This window comes from Corythoichthys intestinalis, chromosome 4 (assembly GCF_030265065.1).
Source record: "Corythoichthys intestinalis isolate RoL2023-P3 chromosome 4, ASM3026506v1, whole genome shotgun sequence".
Lineage (NCBI taxonomy): Eukaryota > Metazoa > Chordata > Actinopteri > Syngnathiformes > Syngnathidae > Corythoichthys > Corythoichthys intestinalis.
In genome coordinates, this window is record NC_080398.1 from 58,263,069 (window position 1) to 58,277,253 (window position 14,185).

General features: G+C 39.5%; 1 protein-coding gene across 1 annotated transcript in view; it reads left to right on the top strand.

The window, feature by feature from the left end:
• Window positions 1-14,185, top strand: part of LOC130915403 (IgGFc-binding protein-like) — an 83,752-nt gene that overhangs the window by 55,376 nt on the left and 14,191 nt on the right. Inside the window, exons 25-29 of the mRNA XM_057835392.1 lie at window positions 2,666-2,848; window positions 5,568-5,713; window positions 6,791-7,137; window positions 7,253-7,476; window positions 10,074-10,215. Of these exons, the coding sequence (XP_057691375.1) occupies window positions 2,666-2,848; window positions 5,568-5,713; window positions 6,791-7,137; window positions 7,253-7,476; window positions 10,074-10,215 (1,042 nt within the window). The remainder of the gene's footprint in view (window positions 1-2,665; window positions 2,849-5,567; window positions 5,714-6,790; window positions 7,138-7,252; window positions 7,477-10,073; window positions 10,216-14,185) is intronic.

Here is a 14,185-nt window from a genome sequence, read left to right on the forward strand (position 1 = left end):
AATTCGAAAGTTTAGCAGGATGTTTTGCAGGAAAACCTGAGGCTGTCTGTCAGACAGTTGAAGTAAAAAGAGGATGGATGCTGCAACAAGAGAATAATCCAAAACACAGAAGTAAATCAACTTCAGAATGGTTTCAGAAGAACAAAATACATGTTCTGGAGTGGTCATGTCAAAGTCCAGACTTGAACCCCATTGAGATGCTGTGGCATGACCTAAAGACAGCAATTCATACCAGCCATCCCAGAAGAATGGGCCAAGACTGATCTGCAGCTAAAGGAAGCGTCTGGTTGAAATTATTCCTGCCAAAGGGGGGGCACAAAATATTAAACGGGCTGGTTCACTTACTTATTTTCCCCCCTTCTTTCAATGTTTGCATACCATCCTCATTAAAATATGAAAACCTATAAATGTTTGGGTGGTTTTAGTTAAAGCAATTTTTCCATCTGTGTGATTTTGACAAAGATCAGATCACATTTGATGGTGATTTTATGCCGAAATGCGAGAAATTCCAAAAGGTTCATATACTTTTTCATACCACTGTAGTTTTACAACACTATACCTTTTACTCTTACTTGAGATTTGTGAAATAGAACCGGTACTCTTACTCCACTACTTTGGGCTACACTAATCATTACATTTTTCCTCTTTACTCCACATATTAGATTTGCCAGAGATGCCCACACTTGCTCTACCAGTTTCACCAATGAGACGTTGCAACAATTATCACATGACTAGATTATACCAATCAGACGTACAATACAATACAATCACAATACCACACACAAGCTTGCAAGTCGGAAGTCCTGTGATCACTGTTCATTCACGTAGCATCTTTAAAGCACTGTAAAAAAAACAAAAAACAAATACTATTTGACATAGAGGACTGCCGTCAACATAACACGAAAGCGTGGATTTTAACCTCTCTCCCAGTTTTAAATCCACAGTTGGAAGTGTTTTTTTGTACTGTAGGGCTTTGGACGGGTCATCCTTTTCTGTATATTTTTCTAGTCTGAATTCAGTAATATTTTTGTATTTGTATGGTCTAACAACAATAGATAATGTTGTGCTAATTAAAAAAAAAAAAAATTGTGCTGCAACGATTAATCGATTAACTCGAGTAATTCGATTAGAAAAAAGCTTCGAATCAATTTTTGCTGCTTCAAGTATTTATTTAGTTAGAGTGGTGTTGTAATGGTTAGTTTTGAAAGTGCTTGCGTTTAGTTTTATTGATATGGCCGTGAATATGACATAAATGATATAACTTGGCTAAAACCTGCTGCTCCCTGTTAAAACCAACATAAGGTAAGTTTTTGTTTGAGCTAATATGCTTTTTAATGCATTCTCAATTTACTTTATAAGTATATTTTGTAGGGCTGTCAAACGATTAAAAATTTCGAGTTAATTACAGCTTAAAAATTAATTCATCGTAATTCATCGCAATTCAAACGATGTATAAAATATGCCATATTTTTCTGTAAATTACTGTTGGAATGGAAAGATACGACACAAGACGGATATATACATTCAACATACGGTACATAAGTACTGTATTTGTTTATTATAACAATAAAATCAACAAGATGGCATTAACATTATTAACATTCTCTTAAAGCGATCCATGGATAGAAAGACTTGTAGTTCTAAAAGATAAATGTTAGTACAAGTTATAGAAATTTTATATTAAAACCCCCTCTTAATGTTTTCGTTTGATTAAAATTTGTAAAATTTTCAATCAAAAAAATAAACGAGTAGCTCGCCATTGTTAATGTCAATAATTACACCATGCTCACTCATGGTACTAACCCATAAAATCAGTTTGACCCAAGCGCCAGCAGAGGGCGCCAAACACCAAAAAACAAGTAACTAGCTGACATGACATTGTACTGTCATTTTAATCTGTTTGAGCGGGGCCTGTGCGTTAATTGCGTCAAATATTTTAACGTGATTAATTAAAAAAATTAATTACCGCCCGTTAATGCGATAATTTTGACAGCCCTAATATTTAACTGTTTTTTGTTGAGTTGTGTTGTAACGATCTGTTGAAAGCATAGTAAAAAATAAAAATAAAAATAAAAAGCATTTTTAAGATAGCTCACTTTTGCTATGCAAGTTGCCCTTTTGTTGTAGTTAGATCCCCATTTGTTTATTTTTTTATATCCTTTGAGGCTAAGCTCAGGTATTTGAATTTATTGTCAAATGAAAGTGCAATTCTGCATAGTTTGAAGAAACACTCGGGAATTTTATTTTGAAAGTGCAATCTTAACAAGTCTTTGTTTCACATCCCTAAAATTTATTCTGCAACGCATTTAATGTTCCTAATCCGATTACTGGATTATTCGAATTAACTAGTTGATAGATTAATCAACTGCTAAAAAAAATCGATAGCTGCTGCCCCAAAACACATACCATTGTTTAAAAAGAAAATCAGACATTGTAACCAGTTACTCATTAATTGGGTATTCTTTTGACTGAATACTTATTTACTTGTACTTGAGTAAATTTTTGGGGCGATTACTTTTACTTGAGTAATCATTTTATGAAGTAACGCTATTCTCACTTGAATAAAACACTTGCTACTCTACCCACCTCTCCCTAAGTGTCATGAAATAATGACTAAACCATATTATGTATCTTCACTGATGTGTTGACATTTGCTTATTTCCAGACCCATGTGCTGATTTTAAGTGCAGGGCAAAAGAGCATTGCGAAGTATCAGAAGGTGAAGGAGTGTGCGTGCCTGATACCAATGTTCTCTGCTGGGCTTTTGGCGACCCACACTACACTACGTTTGATGGCTGGAGTTACTCTTTCCAAGGAACCTGCACTTATGTTCTTGTTAATACCACAGGTTTGTCAGTAAATCAGTTCATCAGATTTTCTAGGATAAAGCTTCCAACCATAAGTGTTTGGTTCATTTTCATTATGCAGCATAGCCATAAACCTCTATGTGCTATACAATTAAAATGAAGATGTACCATTTCATGCGTAAATGCATGATTTTGATTTTTGTTTTTTTTTTAAACCCTCACAGAGCAATCATTTAACTCCTTGGCTATCATTGATGACCCTTGACGTTCAATCCATTTTGACTGGGAGGTGCGAAAAAAAAAGTTTGTTTGCTCACAGTCAAAATGGATTGGACGTCTAATTCTGTCAATGGCAATGAAGGATGAGCATTCACAGCCACTCCTGGTTTAAATGACTTGGATGTCTGTCGCTTTCAATGGCATACAATGAGAAAAAAACAACAGCGTTTAAGCTCCAGCACCCTCGCGACGACAATGAATGAATGAATGAATGATAATTGAATTGAGTTAGATGTCAGCTGTGATATGTAAACCTGCCTAAACTACAGTCCCACACATCATCATACATGTTTTTTTGCCCCTCGCCCACCCAAGACCCCTTAACACCTAGGTCCAGCCACATTGCCAGCCCCTCCGCCTCTGACAATAGGATAAATTAGTAGTAAGACTCTAGGTTGCAATGCATATGGAGTAAGCCCCCAATACACTCTACGTCTCATTTAGTGGAAGAACAACTCCCAACCAACATGACTCTACTCTGATCCATTATAATAGGTAGCCGTTCAAAAAATTCAATTTGTTTTTGATTGTCACAACTCTAGTAGCAATGTACTTATAGACAACACCTAGCACACAGTAGCACGGCCATTTTCCAACATCAGTTATATTGTACTAGTACAATGAAAAATTATGTGGGATCGGTGCAGCTTTTGGAGTGATGTGGACTCTGCACCGGTCCGTAGTGGTGAAGACGAAGCTGAGCCAAAAGGCAAAGCTCTCGATTTACCAGTCAATCTGCGTTTCTACTGAAGGAATCTGACCTTTTAGCCAGACTGCCAGGATCACGCCAACCAAACCGCCAACCCGCGCTGGCGCAGCTCCAAAGATCTGGGCCGGCGAGACCCTGGCAATCCGGCCAGAAGGGCCAAACTCTGCGCGTTCACCTTAGTTTTAACCCTTTGTACTGACTCCATTTTGAAAGGTTTAAAGAAGGCTCACCGAGAACAAGTTGACAATTTGTTCGGATCGACAGCGATCAAACAGAAAGGCGAAACAGACTCAAGCGAGGAGGCAAACTCGTACCAAGGTCACCGTATCAGAAGTCAACAAAAGTTTCCCGAGAAAAAATGACAATGCTTAGTTAAACATTCAGTCTTTTGAAGGGTCTCGCAGGGCTGGCCATGGGCAAGAAGAAAGGTGTGTTTGGGATAGTTGTCTGTTTGTGGATTGGACAGGAGGATTCGGGAGTTACTGTTGTCCGGGCAACGACGGTTTTGGATTTTGCCACCGCAGCGTCAAAGGGGCTCTTGGAGACTTGTCAGTCGTGTTATCAGTTGGCTATTGGGCGTTCTCTGGTGCTCCAAGTGTTGGGACAGAGCGTCCCGCCATTTGTTCTGGACTGCCCGGGAGAACTGATTGCAAGAGTTGGTGCGTCAATCTTGCTCATGACGCACATGTTGGGCTTCCGTGATAAGAAGGCATTGTGTACTGTATCTTTTATGCCCTATATTATGCTTGTTTTCCTTAAACTATGGTATAAGTGCTATTTATTTTATATTGGGTGTGTTAGAGTAATACAAATAGTCAAAAAGTAAATACCAGAAACAATACTATTCCCTGATTAATTATATTAAGTGTGTTAGAGCAGGGGTTTTCAACCCAGTCCTCAAGGCACACTGTGGGTCCTGGTTTTTGTTCCAGCCGATCCAGCAGAGACAGTTGAACCAATGAGGCTTCTGCTAAAACAAGCCACACCTGACTGCAATCAACTGATTGCACTTGTAAAACACCAGATTGGGGAAAAAGTGTTGTCATCTTGTTTGGTAAGAATGAAATCCTGCACCCACAGTGTGCCTTAGTGGAATAGGTTGGGAACCCCTGTGTTAGAGTAATGCAAACAGCTAGACGGTGCCTCCTTCACTACCCTCACCTATCGTCACGAGCTGTGGGTCATTACCGAAAGGACAAGATTCTGGATACAAGTGGCCGAATTAAGCTGTCTCTGCAGGGTGTCCGGCTCTCCCTTAGAGATAGAGTGAGAAGCTGCTCCGTGTTAAGAGAATCCAGTTGAGGTGACTCGGGCATCTGGTTCGGATGCCTCCTGGACACCTCCCTGGAGAGGTGTTCCGGGTATGTCCCACCGGCGGAAGGCCCTGGGGATGACCCAGAACACACTGGAGACACTATGTCTCTCGGCTGGCATGGGAACACCTTGGGACCCCGCTGGAGGCGCTGGTTGAAGTGGTTGGGGAGAGGGAAGTCTAAGCTTCCCTGCTAAAGCTGCTGCCTCTGCGACCCGACCCTGGACTAAGCAGTAGAGGATGGATGGATGGATGGATGGATGGATGGATGGATGGATTCATTCATTCATTCATTCATTCATTCATTCATTCATTCATTCATTCATTCCACTGGGATGCACATAATAAGGGTGTTGTCTGTCGGTGTGTTGCCTTGACCTGACCAAACTGATCACAACTCTGAGATAATTGATCTATGAGATGCATGTTAATATTGAACCCATAATTTTAACCTCCCCAGGTGAGGATTCCTCCTTGCCAGAGGTAACTGTAACAACCAAAAATGAGCTCCGTGGGAACTCTGAAGGCTCTTTTGTGCGTTCAGCCACTGTGGAAATGCTGGGCCATACCATCTTCATTCCAAGAGATAAAAGAGGCTTTGTATTGGTGGGTATCATATACTATACACTAGGTAAGCACTTCTCAAAGTGTTTTATGAGAACCCCCTGTGAGTTCAAACAATATATTTTTTTAAATCCCATACAGTGCATTGATCAAGTATCTTCTTCTTTTCCTTTCGGCTTTTCCCTTCAGGGGTCGCCACAGCGAATCAGTTGTCTCCATCTTACCCTGACTTCTGCATCCTCTGCTTTTACACCAACTAGCTTCACGTACTCTTAACTACATCCATAAACCTCCTCTTAAGTCGTCTTCTAGACCTCCTGCCTGGTATATGGAAATCCAGCATCCTTTTGCCAATATACTAACCATCTCTCCTCTGAACATGCCCAAACCATCTCAGTCTGGCCACTCTGACTTTATCTCCAAATCCTCTAACATGCGCTGTCCCTCTGATATGTTCATTCCTTATTCTATCCATCCTGGTCACTACAGAAGAGAACCTCTTCATCTCTGCCACCTCCAGCTCTGCCGCGTGTCTTTTCCTCAGTGGGGCTGTCCCACAACCATACAACATCGCTGATCTCACCGCAGTTTTATAAACCTTTCATTTTAGCTGAAACCCTTCTATCACACATCACACCTGACACTTTTCTCCACCCTTTCCAGCCTGCCCTGACACGCTTCTTTACTTCTTTTCCACATTGCTCTGGATTGTTGAGCCTAAATACTTTAACTCCTCCACCTATTTGGTCTCTTTCCCCTGTTGCCTCACTCTTCAGCTCAGGTCCCTCTCATTTACACACAGATCCTGCATTTTGCCACTGCTAACCATCATTCTTCTCCTTTCCAAGGCAGACATCCACACCCTTTGTTTCTCCTCCACCTCTTCCCTGCTCTCACGACAGATCACAACGTCATCTGCAAAAATCATAGTCCATGGCAAGGGCCCATTCAGTCCTGCTTGAAGGCGTAGTTTGAATTTAGTTCTTGAGTTTAGAGGAGAACAAATAAGATTGAAAGTAGTTATGTTCACATTTTCATGTGTATCGTCATCCAATAGTATCAGACTTTCCCCATTGTCATAAATTAAGTACCACATTTCTCTCAATTGTCCCTCTTCAGGTGGATGGCATCAAGACTGGTCTTCCGGTCTTCCTAGAAGGAGAGAGCATTTCAATCACAGAGTCTGGAGTAAGAGGAATCCTCCAGAGCGATATCGGAGTCACTGTCACCTTTGATTGGGCTACACTGGTCATGGTTTCCCTTAGCAGCAGCTATTATGGCAATGTGGTAGGGCTCTGTGGCAACTACAACGGCAAGAAGGGTGATGAGATGACGACTCCTGGAGGCAAGACTGCGGTCAATGTAACAGAGTGGGCAGGAACGTGGAGCGTTCCTGATGGAGACTTATTCTGTTACCATTACTGCGATGGGTTGTGCCCTCAATGTTCGGAAGAGGACCGCACACGGTAATATAAAGCTAATAACTGCAGATATTGTCGATTTGCTGTAAGTTGGTTTTAAATATAACAAGGAAATCGATTGGCTTTTTTTAGAACAAATGTCTCTTTATTCATACTTCAGATACGCTGGTCCGGAATACTGTGGGATCCTGAGCAATAAAATGGGACCGTTCTCTAAATGCCATGGTAGTGTCCCAGTCAAGGTGGCTGAGTCAGACTGCTTGTACGATGTCTGTGTCAATGCAGGACGACGCGAAGTATTGTGCGAGTCCTTGAGCGATTACCTTGCTGAGTGCCAGGAAGCTGGTGCCCTTGTTCTACCATGGAGACAACAGGCCAATTGCAGTGAGATATTTTTTACTTATGTGTACAGTATGTTTCTAATACTGGTGTACAAGAGTGGGACAAAAGGAGTCAAAAATCAAAGTAGACACCAAACAACTGAAGACAGCATTAGTTAAATTCGTGATGCCAAATTCAGGACTGGATTGAAAACTTTGATCTTAAGGCCGACAAAAGTACTTTGTGGTTTTAAATTCAAGAAAAATACACCATAAATGGATATTATATATTATATATTATATATTTTATATTATATATATTATGGATATAACTTGAACTTGCTTGGATGTTAGTCAAGGTTCTTTATCCACCATCGGCACAATCTTTTGTTGAAATCTCTTGTCAATTTTTCTTTTTCGTCCACATCTAGGGAGGTTAGCCACAGTGCCATGGGCTTTACACTTATTGATGACACTGCCCACAATAGACACAGGAACATTCAGGTCTTTGGAAATGCAATTGTAGCCTTGAGATTGCCAATACATCCTCACTATTTTGCTTCTCAAGTCCTCGGACAGTTCTTTGGTCTTCTTTCTTTTATACATGCTCAATGTGGTACACACAAGGACACAGGACAGAGGTTGAGTCAACTTTAATCCATTGTAATTGGCTGCAAGTGTGATTTAGTTATTGCCACCACCTATTATGTGCCACAGGTAAGTAACCGGTGCTGTTAATTACACAAATTAGAGAAGCATCACATGATTTTTCAAAGACTGCCAATACTTTTGTCCGGTCCATTTTTGGAGTTTTGTGTAAAGTTATAATGATTTTTTTTTCCCATTCCCTTTGATGTTTTTTCATTGCAAGCAAAATCAATGAAGATATTACTACCAAAGCATTTGTAATTGCAATCATTTTCTGGGAAAAATTGAGCATTATCTGACAGAATTGCAGGGGTGCCAGTACTTTTGGCCAGCACTGTAAGTTTGGGATTTTTGAATGGCGAACTCAGGAAACAATTATTCTGTTTCCCATGAAAGAGGTGAAGACTTTCCCAGTATCCACATCAACATAAATGTTTCCGTGTGGCTCACATGTTTACATGCTCAAAAAATATTCATTTTTAAGTGGGACATATTTTTCATGTCACATTTTTTATGTCCAAACTCATGGCCAAACAATAGGATCATATAGGATTCTTTCTTAGATTTTGATCTTGGAGTCTCTGGTAATAATCATCTTTCGTGGGGAGTTATTTTACCCTGAGGATTACAGTATTTTAAATATGAATAGAGAATTAATTGAATAAAATTTCTCTTGCATTGGAAAAATACCAGTGGTGGAATGTACTGAACTGTACTGAAGTATCTGTACGTAAGTATCTACAGTATCTGTTGCTTATTTGTACTTTACTTGAGTACAAATATAAAGTGGTACTTTACTTTACTATGTATGTATGTATGTATACTAACCCTCCTGTTGCCCTCGTTTTCTGTATACAGTGTTACCTCTACATATGAAATTAATTCGTTCCAGGACCTTGTTTGTAAGTTGAAATGGTCGTATGTCGAGCAGGATTTTCACATAAGAATACATTATAATTTCATGAATTTGTTCGACAGCCCAAAAACCTACACTAAATCCTTCATAAATACTGCTGGTACTATTGCAAATAGCAATTACACATAGCAAAACAAATAAATTATGAATACAAATCGGAATAATAATATTATAGTAATAAATACCCGTAATAATGTGACTAATCGGGTTCTAATGTGGCAGATGTATTTTTTGATGGTGTACCTGAAAGCACCGCGTGGTTGAGATGTCAGAGTGAGGGAGGACTTTTTATTTTCACTTCACTTGATCAGCTGCGACAGACGATAGGCATGTTGTGTTTTACAAGTTCTGAAATAAATGATCAAAAACCTAAGGAAGCTGGCGATTTCTATGGCAATGTTACAATAATAATAAATGTCACCTTAATTTATAAAAACTGGCGAACGGAGGAGGACCGCCGAGATCATAGCTCATCTATGCCCGTAATGTTTAGCCAGTTCACGGATGCGCATCCCACGCTCATCGTTTTCTATCATCTATCTTAATTTCAATGGTAAGCCCTACCTTTTACCTTTATTCACCACCTGCACTAACTTTGTTGAACCCATGTTGATTTCTCTCACAAAAAAATATGCTGTTGCAGGAAAACAAAGAAACTGCCGCGCTGTCATAGATTGCCATATTTTGAGCATGTCGTCGGAGGTAAAAACAAATGACGAGTCAAATTTTACATCGAATGTTGAAAAGATTGTGTGTCGAAGCGATCGTATGTCGAGGTACCACTGTATATTCTTTGTCCTCTAGTTTAAATTGACCCGTCTTCACTAAACCCCAATTCAAGCAATTTAATTTTAAACACCAAATTTCATATTGCTTGAACCAACATCTTGTCCTTCGCCACAATATGTGTAAATACTTACAGAAACAAAACACAGTGGCGGGTCGTTTTAAGCCGAGGACAACATAAGGATTAAATATACAGTATATTCATATATATACGTATATATTCATCCACTACTGAAAAATACACGTATAGAGAAATGACGGAATCAGAAAAAAGCATTAACATGTGTCTTTGCACATCTTTCCTACCTAAGCTATGGAATGTCCAGCCAACAGCCATTATGAGGTGTGTGGGCCAGCCTGTACAGCCAGCTGTGGTGGTCTGCCTGATGTGTGCCACAAAGCGTGCGCAGAGGGCTGTTTCTGTGACCAGGGATATGTCCTCAGCCGAAATGGGTGAATGATAAAATTGTCCTGTTTTGTTTTTAAATCTCCATTTGATAAACATCAAATAATTTTAAATGTTTACACTAATTTTGATTGTGACTTTGGCACCAATCTCCTCCAATGTTCCGTTGCAATTTCATGAGCCAAAAAGTTGCAAGTTCCTCCCTAAACTCAACGAAAAAATGGTTTATTTCCAATGACACACTCGACTTAAAACGGCGACTTGACAAAAAGTAATCCAAAAGCAATAGGATGTAACCTATCATAATCGATAAGAAGTGACACAAAATCAATAGCAAATCAGCCTGCATTGTCTCAATATTTACAGGAAGTGACCATAATTCAGCAGAATCAAACTTCAGTTACTTGATCAAAGGATTCAAATAGTCTTCCAAATTGTTTTCGTCGTTGAAAATACAAATTGTGCGGCCCTCCACAGTTTAAATACTAAAATTTAGGAATGATGGGCGGGTTTGAAATTTTCTTAGTAGGTGCTTCTACACTGTGAGAAGCAATCTAAAAAGTCATTGTCTTTGTCATGTTAGAAGACCAATTTTTAATGCTCTAACTTGAGGGAAGGGGGTTATTCCCTGAAATCTCACAATACATGGCCCTGGTCATCCTCTCCTGCAGAAAAATACCCCCAAAGCATGATGCTACCACCCTTATGCTTCACAGTAGGGATTGTGTTTTTAAAATGGTACTCATCATTCTTCTTCCACCAAACACTATGAGTGGAATTAGGACCAAAAAGTTCAATTCTGATCTCATATGACTGCATGACTTTCTCCAATGACTACTCTGGCTCTTCCAAATGGTCATTGGCAAAGTTAAAATGGGCCTGGACATGTGCTGATTTAATTAGTTCTACAATTATGTCTCTGGTGTCTTTGGACAGCTCTTTGGTCTTGACCATAATAGGAATTGGAGTCTTCCTGATTGTATGGGGTGGACAGGTGCTGATATGCAGCTACCTGCTTCAAACAGGTCAAAAAGTCAGACTCAAAAAGTCCACCTCCATTTCAATTATTCGTTGGACTAACAGGTCTTTGAGGGTAACAATTCTAGCTAAATGACAAGTGTTCAAATACTTATTTGCAGCAGTATAACGCAAATAAATTGTTATAAAATCATATACTGTGATTTCTTTATTTTTTTTCTTTAAATTGTCTCTCACAGTGGACAAGCACCTACCATGAACATTTCAAACCCGCCCATCATTTCGAAAAGGGAGAACTTGAGAAATTGCAGGGTGTTTAAATACTTATTTTCCTCACTGTATTTGGCACCAATATACCATGGAAAACCTGGCGATATGAAGGTTTTAATTTCCTAGTAGGATATATTTTCTCCACTAGAGGGGACTCATGCTCTTTGGATGGATGATGTCTCATTTGTGTAGATTTTTCTAGTCGGACTTCGTTGAGTTTTCTGTATATTTTGGGCCTAATAATGTCATGCAGTAGGTTAGAGTACAGAAAACGATACCAATTTATATAGAAGTGCCTTACTACATTGTAAGCAGTCTACTCATTACTAGAGAATTCATTCACAGAATACTTGAAATTACCGACAGCGGGAGTAGTTACTAATTAAATACTAGATTTTAAAAAATAGACTCACAGACCTGATGCAGTAATTTGATCCGAGTGTATTGATTCCAGAGATATTGTAAATGACAAGTACAGACTTCTGGCCGATAGTTCTCTTACCCCGAGAGTGCCCGTGATTGCTGAAGTATCAGTAAAGTCCCCCAGCTAGTGCGTGAAAACATTAGCATTCTATTTCCAGTCACAGATGAAGTGATGTCTCTTGCTGGTCTTGTGGAGACGTCGGCGTTATCCCAGTTCCTGTTCTCCCCTGTCCCGTCTGTAGGCGTTGTGACCTGTTTGCTGAGCTTAACGATATATTGTACCTCGACTCTGAGTGATAAGTCCCAGACCCTGACAGAAGTTAAACCCTGAAAGAGATCCACGGATAGAAAGACTTGTAGTTGTTAAAAGATAAACGTTATTATGAATTAAAATAACTTGATATGAAAACGCCTCTTGATGTTTTCGTTTTTTGAACGATTTGTAAAATTAGTTTTAAGTAGTAGGTCGCCATTGTTGTTGATGTTGCAGGGCAGTGACTCCAGCGACATAAACATGTCATCTGTTCAAGCCTTTCAATTTGAAGGAAACATGAAAGAGCATGACAGCACTGTAGTTATTTCACAAAATGAGCAGCAAAAGCAAAATGAACAGGAAAGACAGGATGAGACGAGACGAGAGTATGACAAAACAGGTATCCTGCCAAAATGTGCTGCACCGGCGAAACGTCTTATAAGAGCTGAATTTGACACCCAAAGCACTACCGTGCGATTTCAGCTTGTTTTGTTCAGATGCATACAGACAGAACATACTAAAGATGCCTTAAGAAAATACTTAAACGTAGCAATATCAAATAACGGTGGTTACTCTTCATGTCATGTTACTCTACTCTACATGACTAATGTGGTCAACAGATCAACAATCTGTTTTATAATGCCTATGACAGCAGAAAGCATGTTTATTTCGTATTTCACGCGGTATTTTATGCTCCTGAATGAAATGGACCGCTTGGATGTGAGTGGAAGTTATCGATATATTTATTCAATTTTTTTAATATAAACATCTTCACTATACAGCCAATAATACAGTATGCAGAACGACTGCAGATTCAGCTTTTTTGCAGATTATTTTGTTTTATTTTTCACATCACGCCAGCCCAGTGTGCTGCAGGCTTTTGTTGCTGCACCAGGGAGAGGTGTGTGAGCCTTTTTGGGTTTCAGAAAGTTCCTTTTTACCGTGTATAATGACCAAAACAAGTCCCACAACTGTGGGATTATTGTGAGGTGTGTAAGCTACGTGTTTTATATTATGTCAAATACTAGGATCATGGCACATGCTTTAATAAGGAGGTGGCTTGCATTTTGTGGGTGACTATGCTCTTTGTCCACCGAGAAGGCCACTCAGTCGACAACCAGTGGCTTGTCATGGTCACTTCCACCCCCTCGGTCCTATTCGCGTGCCTGTCGCGTACAATCATGACATTTTGCTGCTCACTGTCGTATTTTCCTCGTTCTGAATCTTCCCCCTCAATGGGCTGAATTCTAATTCAGATGAAATTGTCACCCTGCCGACGTCATCATCCAGCTGGGGACGCTAGAGGGCTATAATGACAGGCGGCTCTAAACGGCAGATTAAAATACTAATTTCTCATCATCTGGGCTTTGCCAAATTGTTGTATTTAATCAAATCGTCCCAAAATATAATTCTTATTTCACTTAATAATGCTATTTAAGATTTTTTTTATGCTGTCACAGGCACTTTAAAACTACCACAAGAAAACACAATGCGCAAAGGTATGAGAGGGAAACGCATGCAAAAAAGTATTTTGAGGCAATGAAAAGGAAATAAGACTCAATAAAAACAAATAGTAAGTACTCGCCGCTTTTAACCAATGTGCGCATGTGTTGGACGTCTCGCCGCGTAGAAGAAATTGCAGTACACCGCTAGTATTCGTCTAGTGACAGTGACAAACTACGTCATCACCCCGAGCGTCCATTGCGCATACATAAAAAATGGCACCCTCCATAGGTCAAAACATGACTAAATATAGATTTTTAAATCAATGGCAGTATTTTATGTGTTTCTAATAACATATTTTAGTAAAAGAGAACAATTGTGGTTTAGTAGAGCGTACAAGTCTTTAAGTCCGAGGTTCCCTTTAAGAGTTTATTCTGAGTAAAATATAAAATCATATCAAGTGGACAACGTTTTGTCAGACAGCGTGCATGTGACTGACTGGTACGTTCTGCTGAGTGGACGTCTACTAAAAATGTGATCATGTAATTAATGCTGATTAATAGAATATCGAGTAAATTTTAAATCAAAGTGTTATCATGATATCCATGTTCATATTAATAATAATTCTGCTCATGTATATATAGAAAAAT